The 20,950-nt window shown below is 44.6% G+C and overlaps 2 protein-coding genes across 4 annotated transcripts in view; one reads left to right on the top strand and one right to left on the bottom strand.

Annotated features, from left to right (window-relative positions):
• gpx8 (glutathione peroxidase 8 (putative)) overlaps positions 1-2,630 on the bottom strand; it is a 76,082-nt gene extending 73,452 nt beyond the window's left edge. For 2 of the 3 annotated variants that reach the window (XR_011353489.1, XM_069924355.1), the window contains exons 1-2: positions 2,309-2,630; positions 1,793-2,054 (exon numbers count right to left, since the gene is read on the bottom strand). Coding sequence is in view for 2 of the 3 variants with exons in the window: in XM_069924355.1 (XP_069780456.1) it covers positions 1,793-2,054; positions 2,309-2,512 (466 nt within the window). In the remaining variant the exon portion in view is untranslated. The remainder of the gene's footprint in view (positions 1-1,792; positions 2,055-2,308) is intronic. The other variant, XM_069924354.1, reaches the window with a different exon arrangement.
• Positions 2,631-4,157: 1,527 nt separating this feature from the next.
• The window catches only part of LOC138756689 (uncharacterized), a 45,971-nt gene continuing 29,178 nt past the window's right edge, over positions 4,158-20,950 (top strand). The window contains exons 1-2 of the mRNA XM_069923076.1: positions 4,158-4,247; positions 18,173-18,704. Coding sequence (XP_069779177.1) covers positions 4,158-4,247; positions 18,173-18,704 — 622 coding nt within the window. The remainder of the gene's footprint in view (positions 4,248-18,172; positions 18,705-20,950) is intronic.

The following is a 20,950-nucleotide window of genomic DNA, read 5'->3' as shown; positions in this document are numbered from 1 at the left end:
GTGCAATTTTGCACTCTCAAGTTTTCTTGATGGGAGGAGGGAAAAAAATTATAGGTTGCAGTTAGTATTATTAAGTTACAGCAGTAATGAACCACATTAGAAGGTTATAAAAGGATTATGTTCAATATCCCAGTTTGCCATTTATGCTATTCTATGTGGGCAAACTGTAAACAATTCAAATAGCAAAGTGTACTCAATTCAGAAAAATGTACTTAAATTTACTCCTAATTAAGGCTAAAACACCTTTCTAATTGCTTTCTATGTCATGTTGTTTTTCATTGACTGCTGTATAACTTCAGTTTTTCTACTTCATGCAATTGAAGTGGATAAATTTTGTTCATTGATCATGTTCTTGCTGACTATACTATTTTTCCACATCCCGCTGAAGCCATTTTCATCTTCCTCCCTGTTCATAATTCCATCTAGTTTTGTATCAGCAATAAACACAGAAATAACCAAGGAGCTACAGGTGTTTCAAATTCAAAATAAAACAGAAAATGCTGTAAAGAATCTTTCACTTAAAATATTAATTCTGTTTTGCTCTCTCCATATATCTTGCTTGACATGCAGAATGTTTCCAGCATTTAAAAAAAAAAGGGCAATAGAACACTTGGTTCCCTTACCCACGTGATCCAGATTCTGAATAGCTGGAGCCCAAACACTAATCTTTATTATATCCCACTTGTGGGAAAGGTCTTTTATTCCCATTCTTTATTTTAATTTCCATGATATTTGTGCATTACCCATTCTTTCATATATTTCTCAGAGGGACTTTATGAAAAGCTGCCTGAAAATCGGAATACATTCCTTTCCACAAGCTCCCCTTTACACAATCATAGAACCCCATTTCATTAGACATACAGGATTTCCCTTCCCTACACCTATGTTGACCCTTGTCAAAGTCATCAATACAAAGACAAAAGTGCATTTTTGCTTAAAAATGCACAACAGGATAAAATATTGAAAACACTTAGCAGGTTAGGCAGAACCTGTGGAGAAAGTAATAACGTTTTCACCATTCTTTTCACCAGAACAATTGAGAAAAGCTGTGAGAGTAGAATCTTGAGTAGATGGAACCATCTACTGTCCCTCTTCCCTTCCCACTAGGACAGTTCTGTAAACAACCCAGCTCAATCCCTTCCTTCTCCCCCAGCAGAATAGAGCCAGTGGAGACACAAGTGACAACAGATGCTGCAACTGTAAGCTAAAATCAAATTGCCAGAGAAACAAGGCCAAGCAATACCCGTGAACACAAAGGGATAGTCGATTTTGATTATCCCCTCTTTTCACTCCATGTCCTGAGCCAGATCCTTGATCTGAAACGTCAACCTCGACACACCTGGCCCGGGCCACCAAGTTCCTCCATTAAGGTTCAATTTTTACAATAGACTCAGCACCTCTTTTCCAACAGAAACCCTGGATCGTTCTTAACACTGTGCACTTGCCAGGTTGCGAGTTTTATTGGGTTTTTGGGTGTGAAAAACTTGGCAGAATAGCCAAAGGCAAGAATTCAGGCCGGGACACGGTCGGGGAGGGGTTGTTTGATGGGGGAGATTTATCAATGAGAAGGGGAGGGGGTGATGTCTACAAAACAGAGGTTAAAAGCATTGATTTGGCACTGGTTCATCCAGAAAAAATATCTAAAGGAGAAACAGTTGAACGTTTAATTAGTTACTTTCACAGGGCAAATGACGGAAACGAATAGTTAAGCCGTCTTTACATTTTAGTCAACTTAGTTACAGACACAGGTTAAGACAAGTTTAACGAAAGAGAACGGCGACAGTGATCTTACCCACGAGATAGCGGAACGCCGGCTCACTCTCGTTCCCCAGAACTCTGATCTTGCCGAAAATGGGGAAAGTGGCTCCGAAGGTCGATTTGGCAAAGCTGTCGATTTGGGAATTGGTGCCGGGCTCGGATTTCCCGAACTGGTGACAGGGGAATGCAAGGACGTTGAAGTGCATGGGCCCGAGCTCCCTCTGCAGCTGCTGCAGGCCTCGGTAATTCTTTTCCGTGTATTCGCACTGACTCGCCACGTTGACAACCAAAGATGCCTGTAGGGACGGAACACAGACCAACTCACTCACCAACGATGCAAAAACTACACCCTGGCCAACTCGTCCCCTCTCTGCCGACTCAGAGAGTAACTTTCCAAATGAATCGTATTTATAAAGAAAGTGACATTTTCGGACGGGTCTAGGATGAACATGATTGATAATAACCGCAGCAAGAAAACGCACTGTCTTGTCCATTAAAAGCGATGAAGGCGCTCAGAAATGCAAAGCAGCGAAGCTTTGATGCAACTCACTTTGCCTCTGTATTTTTCCAGCGAGACCAGCTTCCCCCTGGAATTCAGAACTTGGAACGAGTAGAAGTCTTTGTTTTTATGTTTAAATAGTTTAAACTGCAGGACGCATAACGCAGCCAGGCAAACCAGCATGCAGGCGAAGACGGTGAAGATTCGGGCTTTTGGCGTCCAGGGTTTCAGTAGGAAAACGGGCACCGACTCCATTATGCTGGGAGGAGAAAGGGTTGAGCTGGACTGTAATTGGAACTGTCCTCGTTAGAGCGGAGGGAGGGGAGAGAAAGAGGAGGGAATAGCAGTAGAGATACTGAACGTCTTGTTATGTAACTATTGTCCATTGCCGCAGAAACTCAGCAACATAAGGCTAAGGTAATATTTCTCAACTTGTGGTTCGGTAGACTGCATGAGTTTGTTTCGGGGGTGGTCCACGGTGACGTGAGGGGGGTCAGTGATTTTGCATTTATTTAAGGGATGTGGGCTTTGCAGCTAGGCAAACAATTACTTTTTCCTAAAAATACATTTTATTCATAATAAGTAATTTACAAAAAAAAAGGAAAAAACAATTTAAAGTATTTTCAAACCCATAGTGTCATCCCTTCCAACCAGATCCTCAACACCTTCAGGTAATCAGATCTGACTGTGAAGGAGATGTCGGGCCAGTTACCAAAGAACATTGGCTCACTCTTGTTCCAGTTTACCCTGGCACCCGATGCTGACTCAAACTAGCCACAGGGGGTGGCAGAGTTAGTGTATAGTTTAGTGCAACACCTTTGCAGCACCATCGTTCGGGACCGGGTTTTGAATCCCGTGCTGTCTGTTTGAACGTTCTCTCGTGTCTGAATGGGGTTTCCCCAGGGGCTCCGGTTTCCCCCTGTGGTGAATGTCTGCCAAACTGCCTGTCTCCCCTCTGGCGAGCCTTGCTGTACTAACATTGACTGCATTATCTCTACTGTTAAGGACACTCCCCTTGGGTATAACTGTGTATGCACCTATTTCTTTCATTGTTGTACCATGAGTTTCTGCTAATAAAAGCCATGATTGTTGTTTGACCAAATCGTCTTTGTCTACTTCATCAACTGACACTTCAATTTTATTAGTAGAAATGGATGCAGCACTCAAGCCAGAGCGGCTGATAATCGACCAGTTTGCCCCAAGGGCCAGAGAAATTTTCAACCACTGGATTGCTCGTTTCGATTACTACATGGCTCAAAACAACGTGGTTGATGAGGTGATACAGTGGGGCCACCTGAACTCTCTGCTGGGTGAGGTCCCTTTCGCCGTAACGCAAGGAGCTACCACTCTGGCTATAGCCCGGGAACGTCTGACTGCTTACTATGCGGCGCCATGGAATGTGGTGCTTGCTCGACACCAGTTGCTGACTAGACGACAGAAACCCAGGGAAAGTGATGCTACCTATGCACTGGCCCTCGACTCACTGGCAAACAAATGTGATGTCAGGGCAGTCAATGAGCAACAACACCGCAATGCCTTGAAGCTGGATGCTTTTGTCAACGGGTTTGACTCCAGTTACATCCGACAGAGGCTGCTGGAGACGGAGCCCTTAACCTACGACCGGGCAGTCACTCTAGCCAAAACACTGAGAAGTGCCATGCGGTCCAGTGAAATGCTAGAAACCAAAAAGGAAACATCCAGGAGTGCTGAAACCCCGAAGGAAAGAAAAGAGCTAACTCCTGAAAAATGCTACTTCAGTGATAAGAGCTGGCACCCCAGACAGAAGTGCCTGGCTCGATTTGCTACCTGTAGCTATTGTGGGAAACTCGGCCACTTCGCTAAAGCGTGTAAGGCGAAAATTACTCCCACTGATAAGAAGGAGAAGAGAAGAACCAAGAAAATGTATTCTGGAGCTGCAGGAATGGAAGACAACTGTGAAAAGGGGAAATCTTCAGACGAGCAGGCTGAATCGCCTTCAAGTGACGGAGAGGTAAGATCCCCTGTGATAGCTCAATTGACTCCAAAGCTTGGGGGAATGGTACGGACTGGAACGGTCGACTATGAAGGAGGAGGTGAATGGTGAGAGTCTTGATTGTCTAATAGACTCGGGAAGTACTGACAGCTACATCCATGAGAGAGTTGCCAGAGCCTTAAATTTGCAGAGATATCCAGTGAACCGAAAGATATCGATGGCTTGTAGTGAACTTACAAAACTTGTACGGGGAAAGTGTAAAGTTACGTTAAATTTGCAGGGACATTGCCTGGCTAATGTGTGGCTCTTTATTACCCCAGAGCTCTGCGCCCCTGTGTTACTGGGGTTAGATATTCAATCTCAGATGAACAGTGTAGTGTTAAATTTCGGTGGGCCACTACCCACACTTACCATCCCCCGTGCTAGTCACTGCGGTCTGTCCGCATTAAAGATCGAAGCTCCTTCCCTTTTCAGTGATTTATCCCGAGTGTCAGCCGATTGCCACTAAGAGCCGTTCTTACAGCAAAGAGGATCGTGAGTTTATCAAAGCTGAGACTCAGAGACTGCTTAAAGAGGGAGTAATTGAACCTAGTAAATGTCCGTGCAGGCCCAAGTGGTAGTCGTGAAAAATCACACTAAGAGACAACTGGCTATTGACTACAGCCAGTCAATCAACCATTCACAAACCTGGATGCCTAGCCCCTGCCAAGGATCAATGAAATTATTAATTAGATAGCGCAATACAAAGTGTACTCCACTATCGACCTCAAAGCAGCTTATCACCAAATCCTTATTAAGAAAAGGGAATGGCCCTATATGGCTTTTGAGGCTGATGGGGGGTTATACCAGTTTAAAAGGGTACCTTTTGGTGTCACTATTAGTGTGTCCGTGTTTCATATTGTTAGGCCGCATGAGTTACAGGGTACGTTTCCCTATCTGGATAATGTCACTATCTGTGGGAAAACACAGGCTGAGCACGACAACAATTTAAAGAAATTTTTAGCAACAGCTAAAGAACTCAACCTTACATTCAACAAGGGCAAATGTGTGTTCAACGCGACAGAGCTGCCCATTCTGGGCTACATTGTCCGCAGGGCGAAATCCGCCCCGACCCGGAAAAAATGGCCCCCCCTTAAGGAGTTACCACCCCCAAACTCAGCAAAAGCCCTTCAAAGGTGTATGGGATTCTTTTCCTACTACTGCAAATGGGTTCGGGACTACGCCACGAAGGCACGCCCTTTGTTTGACACTAAATCTTTTCCTCTCTCTTCAAAGGCCTTGAAGGCTTTCGACTGAATTAAAGCTGATATTGCCAAAGCTGCAATCTCGTCAATTGACGAGGATGTCCCATTCCAAGTGGAAACTAATGCCTCAGATTGTGCCTTGGCAGAAACCCTTAATCAAAAGGGCAGACCTGTGGCATTCTTCTCCCGCACATTTTGCGGACCTGAACTTAAACATCCTGCCATTGAAAAAGAAGCCCAGGCTATTATTGAAGCTGTTTGCTACTGGAGACACTTTCTAGCCGGAAGAAAATTTACTCTTGTCACTGATCAGAAACCTTTTTTTAAAAATTTTATTTATTCATTCAAAATACAGATAATAAGTAACATATATAACAATAAACAAAACATGAATGTTATATTTTATATATATTAGAAAAAAGAAAGAAAAAAACAGGAAAGAACCCCCCCCCTTCAGCCAACTCTCCTAAGAGAGCCATAAAGAAAAAAATAAAGAAAAGTAAAGCATACATATTAAAATCTAGTCAATATAAATCAAAATGTAAATATTCTGAATATAACAACCACCTATTAATTAAACAAAACTATAGTTATCCGCAAAACATATGTAATTTTTTCCATTATTAAACAATATTTCATCTCATTATGCCAAAAGTCTCAAATTTAATCATTTCAGGTAAAATCTTACCTCTACCGAACACATGTTTTACCAAAGATCGAACTTGATAAAAATATGCTTACGCTTAATCGGACTGTTTAATCCCCGAACTTAAAAGTAGCAAACTTCAACTTTGACATATCCACTGATATTACTAAAAACTAATAATATCAATATATAAAGACGCAGGTCAACGTAAATAGGCCCTCCAATAGGAGAAAAAGAAACCACAAATTAAAGTCTAAATAAAATGAAAATAAAAAAAAGATAAAAAGAGAAAAAAAAACCAAAAAACTACCAAAAGGTAGTAATCCCTAAACAAAAGTTGGGTGTGGATCACCCACCAGTGGCTGATGACTAGTAGAACATAGAGCAAATTTCTCCCTCCCCAGCCAAACAAAGAATAACAAGATGTCATAATGACATAAAGAAAATAAAAATAAAAAAGTTCTTCTATTCTTCCAAGAAATTCCAGACTCGGTGACCCCATTTCAAGGAAATGGACTCTTTCCATTCCCATTTCTCCCATTTCTGTAGTTTCTTCCATTTCCAGAACAACCAGATTTTTCTTTAGGAGACAATGGTGGGCTACGTCTTTGTCCTCTTACACCTGGCAACGAGTCAGAAAAACTCATTGCTTCACACTCATTCTCAAAAATCCGAGATTGAAAGTCTCCACAAAACACCTTCAACACTGCCGGATAGCGAAAAGTCGACTTATAACCTTTACGCCACAAAACTTCTTTAACTGGATTAAATCGACGCCGACACTGAATAACCTCTTGACTCAAATCAGGATAGACAAAACCCTATTATTCTGAATCATTAACGGAGCTTGTCGTTGTCTCGCGTTTTGCACTGCTGGACGAAGTATCGTTTCTCTGTCCAAATAATTCAAACATCAAATTATCATGGGTCTCGGTGGTTGACCAGGCAGAGGTCTTCTTCTTAAGGCTCTATGAGCTCTTTCCAATACCAGACCTCCAGAGAAAAATTCCTGCCCCAGTATTTGTGGAATGCATTCGGTTAAAAAAAAGGAAGAGGATCTTGTCCTTCCATACCTTCTGGCAAACCAATAATTTTCACATTATTCCTTCTACTTTGATTCTCCAAATAATCTACTTTCCTCTCTAATTCCCTCTCATGTTCTCGCAATTCTTTAATGGATTCTTCCACCTCCAACACTTTTTCTGTATTAGAAGCCACTTGTTGTTGACATTTCAAAAAAGCAGCCTGAAATTGTTTAAAATCCTCACAAGATGCTTCCACACGTATTTTAACTTTATCCAGTTCCAAACTGAGCCTCTGAGACATTTCATTCAGCATAGACTGAATGATAAGGCTTAGCTGTTTACATTGTAATTCAGAAAAGCTCAGCCCTCCTTTCTCTAACGTAGTGGCAGAACCAGGTAACTGCAGCTCCTGCTGCATCTGAACAACAGGCAGTTTAACAGTTTTACTGCGGGTCTGGACTCCCAGCGAAGGCACCCCGACTTCCTCAGGGGGCCGCCGCTGTTCTCCCCCCGCAACCTGTTGTTGCTTCAAAAACTCACAAAAAAGACCAAAATATTCAGATTGGAGTATATCCTGGGGTATTTCAAGCAATGGAGTCGTCTTCTTGCGTGCCCCCTTCGTTAAAGTCGGCAGGCTACCAGAATCAGGATTCACATCAGGGGCACACGCACCTTCCTCCTGAGAATGGGTAATTCCAGCGATGTCCTTCTCCTGGTGAGTAGTAGTCATTTATTCAGCTCCCACAGGCAATCTCTGTGGTTTAGGCTTGAAAGAAAGCAAACCTGAAGTTGTAGCAGACTGTTTAGGCTCTAAATCTTCAACACTCCGAAAATGTAGTTTCTTCTGTACTTGAGGTTTAATCTTTTTACCATTAATAGCCATAACAATTCCTTGATACTTTAAACTAAGTTTAAAAAAATTTAAACCTGAAAACAAAGAGTTAAAAACAGGTTCTTAAAAGTCTGGCCAGAGAGGTCGAGATTACACGTCTAGACTCTACGCCATCTTGCCATGCCCCCCCCACTGATCAGAAACCTGTAGCCTACATGTTCAGTACTAAACACAAAAGTAAAATCAAGAACGATAAGATGGCACGCTGGCGAATAGAACTCTCAACTTATAATTATGAGATCCAGTACAGACCAGGTAGGTTAAATGATCCCTCTGACGCATTGTCACCATCTGCTGCTGGTGCTCAGCTGGAGGGGCTAAAAGAGATCCATAGCAGACTGTGCCACCCAGGAGTCACGAGGTTCTTCCACTACATAAGGGCTAACAACCTTCCTTACTCTCTGGAAGAAGTCAGGAAACTGACTAAAAGCTGTCCTGTTTGCGCAGAATGCAAACCACAATACTTCAAAGCTCCGGAGGCCACTCTCATCAAGGAAACCCGACATTTTGAGAGGATTAGCTTAGATTTTAAAGGGCCATGACCTTCCAACAACAAAAATGTATATTTCCTTACTGTAATTGACGAATATTCCAGGTTTCCCTTTGTGATACCTTGCCCTGGCGTCTCATCAGCAACTGTCATTAATTAAGTCACTGCCTTGGGTAAACTTGTACCTCTCACTTTGTTCGTTTTAGATTGGTCACAGTGTTTGAACTACCGAAAGAAAATAGACACACACACCGAGAGCAGTTCAGTTTATACAAGTCTTTATTACTAAATCTAAAGCTGAATTCACACTACAATATGCAAGGCCTTCCCAATTATACTTATCAATGCCTGGACTGGTCCCAACTGCCGAAGCGAGGCAACGACTGCACACTTGTAGTAGGTTGTCGGAGCGCCGGTAGCAGCTTCTCTACCTCCCTCGACCGGGACGTTAGCTGGACTCTTAAAGTTCTTCTTGCTGAGAGATGTAGCCACCTCTTCCAGAGTCTCTCTCTTCAGCAGTGGCTTATATTACCCAAAAGTTGTTTACTTCAAATCCTATCTCTGAACAAATGGTTTATTATCTTCCTCTTGCTGAGAGATGTTGCCACCTCTTGGAGAGTTTCTCACTTCAGCAGTGGGATCATGGCTCATATCACCCCAAAAGTTGTTCACCTCAAATCCTATCTCTTTGAACAAATGGTTTAATTATCTTCAAGGTCTCCTGACACTCTGCGACCAACAAATATAAACTGCTCTGGGCCTCGTAAGTGTAAATTAGATAATGTCTTCCTATTCGACTGCATCCTGGGCCCCCTGGGCTCATGGTGGAATTTAGATGTGTCTACTAATTCTAAAAAAAAACAGGCAAGTTCTCAGCCTTGCAGTAAAAGACACAGTTTAAATCTTCCATAACATTCCACCCCTTGGTCACAGGCTGTCAGACACGAGACTTAACAAGTATTTGAGTACAGAAGGAGCGAAAAAGAGAAACTAAAACTATGATAATCACAAAAATAAACAATAATGCAAGCAACCAATGGAGAATATTATGGTCCAATCTCCCAAATATACCATTTAACCATGAAAAAGGATTCAAACAATCCTTGTGGGCCACAATACCCAAACACTGAAGCTCATGAACAGATTTTGAAACATGCTTAACAATATCAGATATATTAGTGGATACATCGGGCCGTGTCCCCCACGGGCAACTCCCTCAGAACGTCCTCGACATTTCAAATCCAATTGCTGTCCAAAAGGTTGGACAGGTATATGGATGAGAGGAAGATGGAGGGTTATGGGCATTGTGCAGGGAGGTGGGATTAGAAAGGGGTGTTTGGTTCGGTGCGGACTAGAAGGGCCTAATGGCCTGTTTCCGTGCTGTAATTGTTATTATTATTATTATATTATTAAAGCAGCGGTTAAGCCAGATCAGCAGGAGCACAAGATGGAGGATCTGGAACAAAGAAGCCTGACACATGTCACTCACGATACCATAAGCGTTCAGTATTTATAACTAAATCCTCCTGTCCCTCAATAGCTACCCACCGAGTGTTACCCTGGGAGGGCCACTACCTGATAGTACCACCCATAGCTTTTGTCCGGCATTCTCTGGCTCGGGAATGGGGGGCAATGACTGTTTTTCCTCTGGAATAGGCTGTAGTTCAGAGGTGTGAAGAAGTCGGTGGAAAGGTGTACCTCCCTTCAAAGGGCGATGATTCAAATTGTTGACTGCCTGCTGCAACACATGGCACCACCCCTTCAGGGTCCCCAGTGGTGTTAACAAACGAATTTGTTCCTTCAGTAAGCCATTCATTCGTTCAACTAACCTGGCAGCCTGTGGGTAATAAGGAATATAGTGGACCCATAAAATACTGTTGTCAGCTGCCCAATCACAGATTGCCTTCCCGGAGAAGTGCGAGCCATTATCAGACTGAATTTCTGGTACATCATAACGAGAAATTAAATGGTTTAGTCCTTGGATAGTGCTAGCTTGGTCAGCCGTCTTGGTGGGAAAAGCAAAAACCAGGCACGAAAAGGTGTCAACCATTACTAGGATGTAACGTTTACCCATACAGTCTGGCATGTAATCAATTTGCCAGACTGCAGCTGAGCGAGCTCCCCGTCTTATTCGGCCATGCGGACCAAGAGGAACAGTGCGGGACTTCACAAGCTGACATGCTGGGCATCTACGCATGACCATGCCGACATCGTCCTGATGGACGGGTAAAGCATGTGTTCGGGCCCACATAGCTGATCCCTTCTCCCCCAAATGGCCACTCTGTTCGTGTGCCCATCGAGCCAGGGGGATGGTATCGGCACGGCTGATAGTGGCAAGCTGATCTGCTACTGCATTATGTTGTGCCATGTCCGTCGTCGCATTGGTATGGACGACGTTGCGGGCCTCACTACCCCTTCTTCTTGCAGAGCATCGATGGTGGCAGTAATCTCTTCCTGCCGCCCAGGGAGGCGATATTGTGGAATGCATACTGGTTTTTGGGGGGGCGGGTGGGAGGCACCATCACGGGATCCCACTTAGCCCGACCCACCACTAATCTTTTAGTAATAGTCCGAATTCCAAATGCAAATCCCCCTTGGCTAGTATTAAGGGCCGAACCGGCCAACATATTAATACCCAGGATACACTCGTCAGTGGCAGCCACCAGGGCATGTAACCATATAGGGGAAGGGCCATCACCCACCGTGGCGTGGACTTTTATTTCCTTCGCCAGGGTGATCGCTCCTCCCATCACCTCTATTCGAAATGTTGGTCCAGTCCAGAGGTCAGGGTTACCCGGAATCACCGAGTGCTCCGCACCGGTATCGACCAAGGCCAAATATTGGCAGTCATTACCCCCACCCCAATGGACTGTTAAGATGTAGGGCCCGTGGGTCCCCGTGTATCTGTCGTATCTCAATGGAGTAGACACGGGAGCCCTGCCCACACCTTCATGCTTTAGTAGGGTTCGGGGGCTTCCAGGCCCACATGCCACTATTATCCATAAGAGCTTTTTTAACCATCTGTTGTATCTCATCATGGATAACTGGAGCAAGAGAAGCTGGCTCGATAGGAGCAGCAGTGGGAGCAGAAGGCACAACTGGGCCAGGAGGACTCAGCAGCTGGGGATGATGTTCCCCTGCCTTCCTCTTATAAAGGGCATAAAGGACTGCAGTAGGTTTCCCATCAATATCACTTTTAGGTACGTCTAACTTTAACAAGGTTAGAAAAAAAGGTCCTTTCTTGTCGGTCCGTTATTAGCAGCAGCCCCTCTCCCTTCATCCTGCTTGTCTGATTTAACCTGGGTTGTACGTGAGTGGATTTTACCTCCCAACTCTAATTCTCTAAGCCCAGATAAGGCCAATTAGCAGACTAGTTACAGACAGAACCAGTCCCCGTACAGCAGAACGAACCAATCGGGTATGCATTCCGGCTGTGAATATCTCTTCATCAGGGCTCCCCCCATGTACCCACAGCCTCAAACACCCTGCATACAAGGCAGAGGCCAGGGCCTGCTGACGAATTACTGCTATACCCTCCTCTGGGGTGCCCCAATTGTTTTGCAAATGTAAATACCAATCTACTGGTGATGGGTATACTCGTAGCAGGGCATCCCCTAGAGTGGCAAGTAAATAATCCACCTCTCTCCCACTACCCCGCAGCTCAGCAGTGACCCGGATATCAGTAGTCAATGTTACTAATTCCAACAATTCCTCAGGGGTTAAATATACATTACCCCCTCCTTGCTCCCAAACACGCAGGAGCCAGGCTGCCAGAGTTTCTCCCACCTTTTGCCTATATTGATCTCCAATGGCAGCCAGCTCTTTTATAGAGAAGTTACGTATCATTGATTGCTCTTGACCTCTGCTCCCACTTTGGCCCACAGGGTCCTTTGCCCAATGGACGGGACGAGGCCTAGGCCATCCCGTAGAGGGGTGGGTCATTGAGCATAAGCAAGGGTTTGGGTATTTTCCCCGGGTCCTTTTGGGAGATCGGGGTATCTATCCCTTCAATCTCTTCCCTTACATCATCCCCCCTTTCGTCTCTTTGGAAAATCTGCTGTCTTACAGGGCGGGTGTGAACAGCGGTGGAGAGGGTAGTATGTTAAGCACATGCTGAGGAGTATCTGCATTATTACTATTGTCATTCCAGATATTCCCGTCCCAATTAGGATCGTCGCCATTCCTTATCATGACACGAATATGATGCGGATCGGGTTCTACTCCATGCCTTTCTTTATCTGCACAGAGCTGCTGCTGGAGTTTAATATTACGGCAGACAGTTTGGACATGCTTATCCTCCCATTCTTTGGCTCGGTCCTGACTGGTGCAAACAATCTCACTCATCATGGAACAGCGTTGTCGGAGGGCTTCTAACTCCTCCTCTAGTTGCTTGCTCTTATGCTGAGATTCTACTTCTCGCTGAACTGATTCTGCTTCACGCTGAACAGAGTGGCGTAAGGCTATGGCCAGCAGCCAAAAACTGTCCGTCAGCGTCCATTTTTTAACAGGAAATTTACTTTCTCGAAGGAGAGTGGCAACCCGCTCTCCCAGAGGCGCACTTGATGGATCTAACTTCTCATCTCAACTGAGGGGTGGTCCCAACAAAGACAGGGTATTGGCCAACATGCCAAACCCATTGTCTTTGGAAGTCCATCCCGGAATCAAGAATTGCTCAGGGCTCACCTCTTTCTTTCAGCGAAAGATCTTGAGACCAACCCTGCTCGCAGCGCCAATTGTCTTGGGTAAACTTGTACCTCTCACTTTGTTCGTTTTAGATTGGTCACAGTGTTCGAACTACCGAAAGAAAATAGACACACACACACCGAGAGCAGTTCAGTTTATACAAGTCTTTATTACTAAATCTAAAGCTGAATTCACACTACAATATGCAAGGCCTTCCCAATTATACTTATCAACGCCTGGACTGGTACCAACTGCCGAAGCCAGGCAATGACTGCACACTTGTAGTAGGTTGTCGGGGCACCGGTAGCAGCTTCTCTCCCTCCCTCGACTGGGACGTTAGCTGGGCTCTTGAAGTTCTTCTTCTTGCTGAGAGATGTAGCCACCTCTTCCAGAGTCTCTCTCTTCAGCAGTGGGACCAGGGCTTATATTACCCAAAAGTTGTTTACTTCAAATCCTATCTCTGAACAAATGGTTTATTATCTTCCTCTTGCTGAGAGATGTTGCCACCTCTTGGAGAGTCTCTCACTTCAGCAGTGGGCCCATGGCTCATATCACCCCAAAAGTTGTTTACCTCAAATCCTATCTCTTTGTACAAATGGTTTAATTATCTTCAGGGTCTCCTGACAGTCTGCAACCAACAAATGTAAACTGCTCTGGGCCTCATAAGTGTAAATTAGATAATCTCTTCCTATTCAACTGCATCCTGGGCCCCATGGTGGGGGTTTACTAAATATGCATCCTGGGCTCGTGGTGGAATTTAGATGTGTCTACTAATTCTAAAAAAAACAGGCAAGTTCTCAGCCTTGCAGTAAAAGACACAGTTTAAATCTTCCATTACAGTCACTTGACAGAATTTTCAGCATTTTTGGTTTTCCCAATTACATTCATACTGATAGGGGCTCAGCATTGATGAGCGCTGAACTGCAGTGAGCCCTGCCACGAAAGGGGATTGTCACCAGCTGTACCACGAGCTACAACCCACAGGGCAATGGCCAGGTTGAAAGGGCTAATGCTACAGTCTGGAAGACTGTTAATCTTGCTTTAAAAACACATGGTTACCCTGTTACACGGTGGCAGGAGGTGCTGCCTGAGGAACTACATTCTATTCGGTCATTATTGTGTACTGCAACAAATCAAACACCTCATGAACGTATGTTTGTCTTTCCTAGGAAATCAGGAACTGTGATGGACTGGCCAGCCTATTTATCTGAGTCTGGAACCGTGCTGCTGAAGAGCCACGCTCGGGCGCGTAAAACAGACCTCCTAGTCCAACCAGTTCAGCTACTGCATACTAACCCCAACTACGCTCATGTTAAATTCCCAAACGGGAGTACTGACACTGTACCCCTAAGAGATGTGGCCTCGCCTGGTTCACCCCTTTCTTGCACCCCTACTCAGAGTGAGCCTGAGAGGTTGGACTCATCCCCCCAGCCTGTGACCCCTAGTAAGCTTTCAGATGGCCATGCTGAGGCTCCACTGCCTCACGCTGGCGATTCTGGAGCGGGTCCAGAAGTCAGTCCTTCCCACACTACAGACCCAGGACCTGTACCAGTTCCCAAGGTTGCAAAGGAGCCACCTGTTTTGAGACGGAGCACCAGAATTCATAAACAACCTGATAGGCTGACATATTCATAAAACATCTCATTATATTTCGATTGCTTGCTAGATACTGGCATATTTTGGCTGTTAGAGTATTCTCAAGGCCAAACATGGTATCTATGTATCGCTTCAGTCTTTCGTAGCAGCTGTCCTTTTGATTTTAACCCTTCTTCTGCCGGGGAAGACTGTGGTGAATGTCTGCCAAGCTGCCTGTCTCCCCTCTGGTGAGCCTTGTTGTACTAACAGTGGATGTGCATTATGTCTACTGTTAAGGACACTCCCCTTGAGTATAACTGTATATGTACCTATTGTCTTTCATTATTGTGTCATGAGTTTCCGCTAATAAAAGCCATGATTATTGTTTGATCACATCGTCTTTGTCTACTTTGTCAACTGGCACTTCACCCCACTGTTCAAAGACGTACTGGGGGTGTAGGTTAATTGGGTGTAAATAGGGCAGCATTGATTCATGGGCCGAGATGGCCTGTTACTGTGCTGTATGTCTAAATTTAAATTTAGATACTGATCAACCTGTGGACGGATCGTGTATCTGAACAAAAGACAGCGATGTCATCCATGTACAGGTACAGGAGGCCTTGACTTGAGTGCCTCTACTTCGTAGCAACGTCACTCCTCATGTTCTCATCTTTACTTATGGATTCGGCAAAGGGCTCTACACAGCACACAGATAGGACTGGGGAGACTGGGCAACCTTGCCTTACTCCAGACTTGATGGGGAAGCTATCTGCTTCCCACCCATTGATTTGTCCTGTGCTACGGAGGTCTGTGTTTAATCCAATTTTGGATTCCCTCCCCAAAGCTAATTTTGGGGAGCATGCCCATCATGTACTTGTGTGATATCCGGTCAAAAAAACTTCTGGTCTCAGCTGACCAGGCAGGTGTCTGCACCTCTGTCCTGCATGTAGGTGATTATATCCCTGAGCAGCGTGAGGCTATCAGAGATCTTTCTGCCCAGAACCGTTTAGGTTTGGTCTGGGTGGATTACTGACCCCAGGCACATTTGATTCGATTTGCAGAATTTTATAGTTGATGTTTAACAATGATATGGGTCTCCAATTCCTGATATCCTCCTTCTCCCCCTATTTGAAGATAAGAGTGATGATGGGAGTCTGACATGCTGCCTGTCAGGAGCATAGCATTGTATACTTCCAGCAGGTCCGGACCCACCAAGTTCCAGAGAGGTGTGTACAACTCAGCTGGTAAACCATCGCTTCCGGAAGGCTTATTTGACCTGAAGGAATGGATGGAGTCTCTCAGCTCCCCCAGGGCAATTGGCTGGCCAACAATTAATGGCCCGTCACTAATTACCCCTGAGGAGGAGGTGGGGAGCTGCCTTCCTGAACTGCTGATGTGCACCCACAATGTTGTCAGGGAGGCAGTTCCAGGATTTTGACCCACCCACGATGAAGAAAGTGATATATTTTCAGGTTATGTGGAAGCCTAAGATGCTGCAGTTATTTTTTAGGTGGCTTAAATTTCTGCTACTGTGATTCAGGGGGTTTGTGAATGAGATGCCCATCTGGTAGGTTCTGAATGCATCAAGCTTCTTGAACACTATTGATGCTCCTGTGGCAACCAATGTGTTTGGTGTTCAGGCAAACTGGCTGTGATTGTAATGCACACGCAGTCGGAGCAGCCTACACCAAGATGGCACCAGGCATCTTCCCTTTGCCCTTCAAAGAAAGGGCCCCGCATGCGTGAAGTATGAATAGCTGCCAGTCAGTGATGCAACTTCCAGTTCCCAGTGGTGGGAACATGGAGCGCCTTTAAAACGCTCAGTGAGCAAACAATAAAGCAGTGAGCTTTGGAATGAACATGTCGACTGCCGGTTTCGTTATTCGGTCTGAGCGCGAATGCTGCACTCCAATCATTTTGGCTGTGTAGATAGTGGAAATCAATTTTGACCTTTATTGAGGTGCAAAATAGTCACTAACCTTCCAATTATATATGATAAATTTTGTTCAAATTACAGTAGTTTGGTGTGGAACGGGTTATTTTCATTTCCTCCTTCACTACTTTGTTCTATTTTTACCCATGATTCTCAGTGACTGACAATTATTTCTGCCATCTGCTTTTATAGAACAAATCTCCAAAATACATACAGCATTGATCATAGCACTCCTGTCACCCACGTACTTTATGTTAGTCAATTGTGTTTCATTTTATTTTTTGAGATTCTAATAAAATTAGCTTTGAACAGTGTGTATTTATACCATTTTTATTATTAACTTTAGTTTTTCTCTTGGAGCAATGAAGATGAGTTTGTTTTTGACTTTTGGTTAAGGGCATAAGATATTCCAACAGCTTCTGTACACCTTTCCCAATCTCCTTATCATAAATAGAAATTGAAGCAGGGGTAAACTGTAAACAGATCCCTGAATTCATGTCATCCTTGAATTTCAAAAATTTTATACCGCAGATTCTGAAAATCTAAAATAAAAAAAAACAACATCTAACATGCTCAACAAATCAGGTACTAACAACATCCAGGTTATAAAATGGCTACTCTGTGTCAAAAGGCAGCTGAAATTAAGATGAACAAAAATGGAATGCTGGAAGATTCAATTCGCACCTGTGGAGGCCAAAGGTATAAGGCAATGTTGCAGATTGAGACCTTGCACCAGAATTGAGAGGGAACAGGAAAGAGGGTTGCAGGTGATAGGTGGAACCAGATGGGAAAGTAATGATAGATGGGAGGGAGGGGATGAGAAGGATGAACAAATGGAGATGAAAGCTGGGTGGACAGGTGAGTGTGTGTGGGAGGAAAGTATCAGGGGTGTGGGTTACCAAAAATTGGATAACTTAATGTGAATACCATTGAGATGTAGGCTAACCAAATAGAATATGTTATTTTTTTCAATTTGCATTTGGCCTCTCTGCAGCAAGAGAAGGACAAGGACAGACAAGATGATGTAGGAATTGAAGGAGAGTTTAAATGACGTGCAACCAGAAGTTCAAGATGTGGACAGGGCAGTGCTCCACAAATCAGACACTTACTGTATGCTTGGTTTCACCAGTAGAGGAGACCACATTGTAAGCACTAATTGTGGCTGACAAAGTTGGAAGAACTGCCCCAGCTGGCTGTTTGGGTTCCTGGATTGAGATGAGGTGGGAGAGAAGAGACAGGTGTCATACTTCCTTCAGTTGCAGTGGTAATTAGAATTTATTTTCTTCACTCTCACTTCCAAGATTTTAATGTAGCACTTGCCAGGGTTAATAGCTATGTTAGATATAACATGGCATGTCAATACCATAATGTTCCCTGAACCTTTTTACCATTGTAGTTTTTCAATATTACTCAGAACTGCCATTGTTAACATTCACTCTTTCTGCTGGATTGCAGGTGGCAGAAAGAAGAAAGCACGTGGCTTCTCAATTCAAAACCAGAGCATCTGGGAATAGGATGAAATGGGAGCTGCCGAAACCAATCGCCAGCAGTAGCCCAGTTGTCACACGGTGGCAACACCTGAGTGGAAGAAAATTCAGTACAGATGTAGTAACTGGAGCCCCATTAATGACTGTAATAGAAGCAGGAGAGAAAACATGGACTGAGACACCATCGACAGTAAAGTCTAAAGAATTGACACCATCAAGAAACAATGAACATTTGGCTGGAGTGAAAGTGATAACAATGAGGCAGACAGAGCAAGAGACATTGCTAGTAGCAGAAGGTGGCAAAGGATCAGGCAGAGAGTGTGAAACTGAATCTGTGACCTTTGCTGGGAATGTGGTAAGGACAATAACTGGGACAGAAACAAATAGAAGACCTGGGATGGAGGCTGCAACAGATACGGACATGGTCACCAGAGTGGAACCTCCTGCATCTAGGAATGTGAACTTTCAGCTAGTTTCTCCAAGGCATTCTTGGACTTCAGGTATGTGGGTTTAATATTTTAACAAAACTAATATAGGTCTCAATTTTGCTGACCAAGATAGAGGAAAAGCTCTTGCCATTTTCCTCACTGACTTCTGTACACAGAAATTCGGTGGACTTCTCAGCAATAGAATTTTTTTTCTAACCTGAGGTTGTTCACTGTACACTAGCTACATCCAGGGGATTTATAGCACATATAAGCAGGACCATTGTAATATATTCATCAATCAACCAATTGCATTGCATAATCCTATTAAGACATGCAGTAATTGCATTTCAAGTTTTGTTATGTCAGAGGTGGTGGCCTTTCAACCCTTCAAGCCGATGTTGGGATTCAAAGCATTCCATTCAATCTCATTCCCCCACTTATTTACCTGTAACTTGTTCTCTCTCAGCTGGCTGTCAACTTGACGTGACTGTCCCATCATCCACCGAAACTAGGGGAAATTTACTGTGGACAGTGAATCTTTGGGATGTGGGGGGGTGGGGGGGGGACCAGAGCACCTTGGGAAAATCCACACACTCGAGGGAAAATGTGCAAATGCCTGGAGACAGCAGCAGACGTCATGATTGAACCCAGATTACTGGAGGTCTGAGGAAGCAGCACTGCCTCACTGTGCTTTCTCCAAACCAGCAAGGATGAAACAAGAAGTATAAATTAGATTTAAATGATGTAGCAAAAACAAAATGAAGATTGAGATACAGGAGAAAGGTGAGACAGAAAAAATAAATATGTAAAGAGAACACACACACACACACACACACACACACACACACACACACACACACACACACACACACACACACACACACACACACATTTTAACTGCTGAAGAATATGATCAGTAATAATGATCATATTACAGTAGGTTTGAAGTGAAGGTTGAGCTTGCAGCGAACCAGCCGGTGGTCAGTGTGGCATTCCGCGCTAGGCATGACCCTGGTGTGGAGCACATCTCGTTTGTCACTTTCTCGCACCAGGATGTAGTCCAGGAGGTGCCAGTGTTTGGATCGGGGATGCATCCAGGTGGTCTTAAGGCTGTCCCTCTGCTGAAAAAGGGTGTTTGTGATGACAAGCCGCTGTTCTGCGCAGAGCTCCAACAGGAGGCGCCCATTGTCGTTGCACTTGTCGACGCCATGCTTGCCCAGGATTCCTGGCCAGGTTTCTGAGTCTTTGCCGACACGAGCGTTGAAGTCGCCCAGAAGTCTGGAAGGCTGGCGGCAAAACTCTGCATGCCAAACTGCATGAGTTTTTCAAGCTTTGTTGGGACCAAGGTAAACTGCCTCAGGATCTTCGTGATGCCACCATCATCACCCTGTACAAAAACAAATGCGAGAAATCAGACTGCTCAAACTACAGGGGAATCACGTTGCTCTCCATTGCAGGCAAAATCTTCGCTAGGATTCTACTAAGTAGAATAATACCTAGTGTCGCCGAGAATATTCTCCCAGAATCACAGTGCGGCTTTCGCGCAAACAGAGGAACTACTGACATGGTCTTTGCCCTCAGACAGCTCCAAGAAAAATGCAGAGAACAAAACAAAGGACTCTACATCACCTTTGTTGACCTCACCAAAGCCTTCGACACCGTGAGCAGGAAAGGGCTTTGGCAAATACTAGAGCGCATCGGATGTCCCCCAAAGTTCCTCAACATGATTATCCAACTGCACGAAAACCAACAAGGTCGGGTCAGATACAGCAATGAGCTCTCTGAACCCTTCTCCATTAACAATGGCGTGAAGCAAGGCTGTGTTCTGGCACCAACCCTCTTTTCAATCTTCTTCAGCATGATGCTGAACCAAGCCATGAAAGACCCCAACAATGAAGACGCTGTTTACATCCGGTACCGCACAGATGGCAGTCTCTTCAATCTGAGGCGCCTGCAAGCTCACACCAAGACACAAGAGAAACTTGTCCGTGAACTACTCTTTGCAGACGATGCCGCTTTAGTTGCCCATTCAGAGCCAGCTCTTCAGCGCTTGACGTCCTGCTTTGCGGAAACTGCCAAAATGTTTGGCCTGGAAGTCAGCCTGAAGAAAACTGAGGTCCTCCATCAGCCAGCTCCCCACCATGATTACCAGCCCCCCCACATCTCCATCGGGCACACAAAACTCAAAACGGTCAACCAGTTTACCTATCTCGGCTGCACCATTTCATCAGATGCAAGGATCGACAATGAGATAGACAACAGACTCGCCAAGGCAAATAGCGCCTTTGGAAGACTACACAAAAGAGTCTGGAAAAACA

This window comes from Narcine bancroftii, chromosome 3 (assembly GCF_036971445.1).
Source record: "Narcine bancroftii isolate sNarBan1 chromosome 3, sNarBan1.hap1, whole genome shotgun sequence".
In the NCBI taxonomy this organism is placed as follows: domain Eukaryota; kingdom Metazoa; phylum Chordata; class Chondrichthyes; order Torpediniformes; family Narcinidae; genus Narcine; species Narcine bancroftii.
The sequence above is the reverse complement of the archived record's forward strand: the minus strand, read 5'-3'. Positions and strand labels throughout refer to the sequence as shown.